At 53.0% G+C, this 5,657-nt stretch overlaps 1 protein-coding gene across 1 annotated transcript in view; it reads right to left on the bottom strand.

Annotated features, from left to right (window-relative positions):
* Gtf2ird1 (GTF2I repeat domain containing 1) overlaps nucleotides 1-3,155 on the bottom strand; it is an 82,575-nt gene extending 79,420 nt beyond the window's left edge. Inside the window, exon 1 of the mRNA XM_051161350.1 lies at nucleotides 2,908-3,155. Within this exon, the coding sequence (XP_051017307.1) occupies nucleotides 2,908-3,048 (141 nt within the window). The 5' untranslated portion in view covers nucleotides 3,049-3,155. The remainder of the gene's footprint in view (nucleotides 1-2,907) is intronic.
* Nucleotides 3,156-5,657: the final 2,502 nt, after the last annotated feature.

The raw sequence follows: 5,657 nt of genomic DNA, 5'->3' as shown, positions 1-5,657 counted from the left end.
AGGTTGTTTCTGACTCTGACAAGTGAAACACCCACAGACCACACCCATTACAACTACACACACCCTTCTCTTCAACTTTCAATTAACAACAAATAAAAAAAAAATTTTTTGGAAGGAAAGAGAACCATCTCTCAACACTAAATATGTTCACGTAGTGTCCCTGCTGCTCAGAGACAAATGGGCCCCTATTCCAACCACACCTCCATGAAGGTCCAGTGGGACAGACTATGTCCCAAGATCTCTGCATCCTTACACAGAGTCATATCAGGACTCCTGTGAGCAAACTCTAAGTCAGTTGCAAATGCAAATTCTCTAATATTTTTTTTCTTCTCTTTTCCTTTGATAGTATGGAAAGAATCCTGGATTTGTTCTTAATAGGCCAGTATACACCGCTGTGCCATGCCCCCAGCCCCTCACTGGGGGATTCTAGGCAGGTGCTCTACCACTGAGCCACACCCCAGCCCCTCACTGGGGGATTCTAGGCAGGTGCTCTACCACTGAGCCACACACCCAGCCCCTCACTGGGGGATTCTAGGCAGGTGCTCTGCCACTGAGCCACACCCCAGCCCTTCATTGGGGGATTCTAGGTAGGTGCTCTACCACTGAGCCACACCCCAGCCCCTCACTGGGGGATTCTAGGCAGGTGCTCTACCACTGAGCCACACACCCAGCCCCTCACTGGGGGATTTTAGGCAGGTGCTCTACCACTGAGCCACACCCCAGCCCCTCACTGGGGGATTCTAGGCAGGTGCTCTACCACTGAGCCACACACCCAGCCCCTCACTGGGGGATTCTAGGCAGGTGCTCTACCACTGAGCCACACCCCAGCCCCTCACTGGGGGATTCTAGGCAGGTGCTCTACCACTGAGCCACACACCCAGCCCTTCACTGGGGGATTTTAGGCAGGTGCTCTACCACTGAGCCACACCCCAGCCCCTCACTGGGGGATTCTCAGAACCATTCCCATAATCCCTCTGTGACTTTGTTTTTGGAAAGACATGGAGATCTTTCTCTGTCAGTGCAGGTAGAGAGATGGCTTTCAGTTTTTAGTGACTATACAGTTTGATGATGTCATCATTTCTCTTCCCGTTCTACTACTGATGGATGTTTATTTCATTTTCTCTCTCCCCTCCCCAGCCATTTTAATGAACAACCCGGTAATATACCTACGTGCATCTGTGAGAGCATTTATTTTCATTTTACTTAATGTGTGTGTGTTGGATGTGTATATGTCCATGTATGCATGTACAACTGCACACTGTGCTGGTCAGAGGATAGCTTACAAGCATCAGTTCTCGCCTTCCAACTACATGAGTCCCGAGGATAGAACTTGGTTCCACCAGGCTAGGCAGGGGCTCTACCACTGAGCCACACCCCAGTGCTTCACTGGGGGGATTCTAGGGATGTGCTCAGCCACTGAGCCACGTCCACCATCTCTCATTAGGGGATTCTAGGCAGATACTCTATCACTGCACTATATCTATAACACATGGGTTGGTTTTGTCTTTTGAAACAATATCTCCCTAGGTAGCCCGGGATGGCTTCTACTTTATGGTAATTCCTGCTTCAGGTCATAGTTATTTTTGAAATTCAGTTTTACTATTGGAGGAAGGGAATGGCACATCAAGTACGTGGAGATCAGAGGACAACTTTCAGAAGTCAATGTCTCCTTCCACCAGGCAGGTCCAACTCAGTTTGTCAGGCTTGGTGTCATACACTGTCACCCTCTGAGCCATCTAGCCAGCCCCATAGCCTATATATTTTTGTTGGTGGCAGTGGTAGTAGTTTTGGTTTTTCAAGTCAGGGTTTCTCTGTGTAGCCCTGGCTCTACTGGACTCACTTTGTAGACTAGGCTGGCCTCTAACTCACAGAGATCCACCTACCTCTGCCTCCCTGAGTGCTGGGATTACAGGCATATGCCACCGCCCCCGGCTTAGCCTATAGATTTTTGAAAGAGGATCTCACTGTATAGCCCTGACTTAGCCTTGAATTTCCAATGCCCCTGCCTCAGCATTCTGACACCCTTTATATAATCGATGCCATGCCCTTTCCCTCTGGGAATGACGCTGCTAAAATAAATGACCGGATCAAGGCACCTCCCAGGGCCAGAGACTCGAGGGTCACAACAGAGGAACACGGAAACACTGACCACTGACTGTGGTCCCAGGAGCAGGCCAGCACTCTGAGCCGAGAGAAAGAGAGAAGACCCTTGAAATCCCCACTCCTCTAAAAAGCTGCCCAAGCCCAGCCATCACAGCCCACATTCCAGCTACACACTCCAGCGTTGAGCCCAGCTCCTGAGTTCTTTCACCTCACCAGGAACTACCACCTCTAGTCTACTCCCGGGAGGCCGGGTCGCTAGACCCGAAGCCAAACTAGAGCTCCGCTAGCCTCCGGACAGAACAGCCGAACTCTGAGAGCCACGGTCCCCCCCTTCCCTAGCCCCCCCCCCCGGGGGCCTAGGCCCGGGAAAGGTCGCACTCTCAGTCCCTGCCTGGCTGCAAAGCTGGGGGTCACACGAATCACACGATCACTCCTAGAGACTCCGGATGGGGAGACTCTAAAGAACCCTTTGGCCCCTCCCCCTCCTCTTCAAGAACTCAGAGACCACCCACAGCCGAGGCTCCCCCAACTTGTTCCTTGGCACCCTCTGTGCGCGTCTTAACTGCCACCCTAAGTCTCTTTACCCTCACCCCCAACCAACCAAAGGAGTCCGGCTCCCATGAAAGCCAGCCCCTTTCCAGGCTGACCCCCCGAAAAGAAACCACTGCTCTGGGGCAGTGCGCGGACTCAGTTTGAGCGTTGGGAGACAGGAGAGGAAAAGAGCGGGGGGGGGGGGGGGGGGGAAGAAAGCTTCTTTCCGACGCCCCCTCCACCAACCTCCCACGGCAGGGCAGTACCACTGACCTCATTCGCCCAACTGTATCCAGGCCTGCCGGGCTCCAGGCCAGTGGGGCGCCTCTCTCTCCACCTCCAGGGAATGTGAGGGTGAGAGGGGTGACTGCTTTCCCGATTCCAGCAGGTATCCGGAGGGGAGAGGCTGACCATCCCAACCCATCCCCCTCCAAACTCGAATTATAATCCCGATCACGTGCACACACACCCCAAAAGGCGGGCCTTAGAATTGAGACACCTGGAGGGGGAGGGGAGGGGAAGGGACCTCCCATGCACACAACACACTGAAAGGGGGGAGGTGTACAAAATAGGGGCTCAAGGCCAAGGCAAGCTCCGGAGCACCCCCTCCCCATCATCCTCCATCCCATCCCCCACTCTCACCCCACCCCCAGTCAAACTTTCTCCTTTTTTACCTTGCAGGATCCCCAAGCGCTCCGGGCGCCCCGGCCCCGGCCTGGCGGCCAGGACTCGGTAAATCCAGTCGCCTCTGGTTGCTGAGTTAATAATCCGGGAATGGGGGACAGGATCAGTGGAGGGAGGGAGGGAAGGAGGGCGGACGCGGTGCGGGCGGCCGGCCGGGGGCTGCGCGGGGCCCCCACCCCCGGCGCGGGTTGCGGCGGAGGGCGGGGCGCAGAGCGAGCGCGAAGCCGAGCCCGGGCTCTGGGAGGTTCTCTCTTTGTTCTGTAATCCCAGTAAGATTGCCAGCCATTCGCCCCGGCCCTAATCCCAGCCCCGCGCAACACCACCCTCCATTGGCTGTCATTTACATACGGGATTAGCCCGCACGGCCCGCCCCGTGCCACCGTGGGGGAGGACTCACAACCTTAGAGCCTTGAGACTCCCCCAGCCGCGGATTAGAACCCCATCCCCTGGGAGATCGGGGATACATCAAGGTCACTCAGAGGACGGCTGGAGGATCCCTGGATGGCTTGCCCTGCTGGTCACTCTTATTCCCCCACCCCCACCCCCAGTGTCCAAGGTCGGAAGGGAGGGACCCCAGGTTTCCATCTTGGATGGCCTGACCCAGGCCTTTTTATTTATTTATTTTCATCTCAGGATCTCATAAAGCCCAGGCAGCAGTCAAACTGACTAGGGTCCTGAACACTTAGGAACTGAAACTGAGGATAGCCTTGAACACCTGAGCCTCCTGGCTCCACCTCCCAGGTGCTGGGATTACAGCCTTTCACCTACCCCAGGGAGGACTGGAACCCAGAGCTTCCTACATGCAAGGCAACCGCGTTATTAACACAACTGCGTCCTGCAGCCCTTATTGCTGTTGTTTTAGGACGGTTTCCCAATACCCTACACTGGCCTCAAACTGGAGGTAGCTGAGAATGACCTTAACTCCTGACCCTCCTGCCTCTACTTCCCAAATACTGGGATTACTAGTGGACGCTACTGCACAGAGAGAGTTCTGGGACCCAGTTTTTAATTTACCCTCCATCTGACTTCCTGTATGCCACTAAATGGAGGGGGACACCTCCCCCTAGCCTCCCTAAAGCCATATGCTCCAAGTCAACCCAGCAGTTGGTAACCAGGTGGTCCCCTTAGTCCCCAGCTAAGCCTTTGCTGGAGTAGGCAAAGCAGAGAAAGAGAGACATGTACCAGGAAACTCCCCCAACCACCCAGGGAGGTCCTGCCTCAGGTGCAGTAAGTCAGAGGTAAACAGAAACCGGACATGGTAGAACTTGCCTGTAGACCCGGCACTCAGGAGGCTGAGGCAGGAGGATCACGAGTTCATGTGGACTGAGCATCATAAGAAAATTCTAGGCCAGTCTGGGCTTAGAGACTCCTTGTTTTAAAATAATATTTTTGGTTTGCTTTGGTTTTGGCTTTTGGTTTTTTGAGACAGGGGTTCTCTGTGTAGCCCTAGCTATCCTGGAACTCTCTTTGTAGACCAGGCTGGCCTCAAACTCACAGAGATCTGCTTGCCTCAGCCTCCCAAATAGTGAGATTAAAGGCATGTGCCACCATGACCGGCTTAATATTTCTTTTCTTTCCTTTTCTTTTTAAGAGCTAGGCTTAGCAGCTCTCATCTATAATCCCAGGGCCTGGGAGTCTGAGGCAACAGAATGGTTGAGAGTTTGAGAGTTTGACACTCACATGGAGAGGATTGGAATTCAAGGTCATCCAAAGCAGCAAAGTAAATTTGAGGCCAGCCTGGGCTACATAACAGGCTATCATAAAAATAAACAAACAAGAATCTACATGATCCTGCCAGGCAGTGGTGGTGCACGCCATTAGTCCCAGCACTCCAGAGACAGAGGCAGGAGGATAGCTGAGTTCAAGGGCAGCTTGGTCTACAGAGTGAGTTCCAGGACTACCAAGGCTACACAGGGAAACCCGGTCTCAAAACAAAACAAAAAAAGAACCTATCAGATATTTTTCTTTCTTTCTTTCTTTCTTTTTTTTTTTTTTTTTGGTTTTTCGAGACAGGGTTTCTCTGTGTAGCCTTGGCTGCCCTGGACTCACTTTGTAGACCAGGCTGGCCTCGAACTCACAGCGATCTGCCTGCCTCTGCCTCCCGAGTGCTGGGATTAAAGGCGTGTGCCACCACACCCGGCTTTTCTTTCTTTCTCTTTCTTTCTTTCTTCCTTCCTTCCTTCCTTCCTTCCTTCCTTTATTTATTTATTTTCTGGTTTGGTTTTTCAAGACAGGGTTTCTTTGTGTAGTCTTGGATGTCCTGGACTCACTTTCTGGACCAGGCTGGCCTTGAACTCATAGAGATCTACCTGTCTCTGCCTCCCAAATACTGGGATTAA

This window comes from Acomys russatus, chromosome 19 (genome assembly GCF_903995435.1).
Source record: "Acomys russatus chromosome 19, mAcoRus1.1, whole genome shotgun sequence".
Taxonomy (NCBI): Eukaryota; Metazoa; Chordata; class Mammalia; order Rodentia; family Muridae; genus Acomys; species Acomys russatus.
The sequence above is the reverse complement of the archived record's forward strand: the minus strand, read 5'-3'. Positions and strand labels throughout refer to the sequence as shown.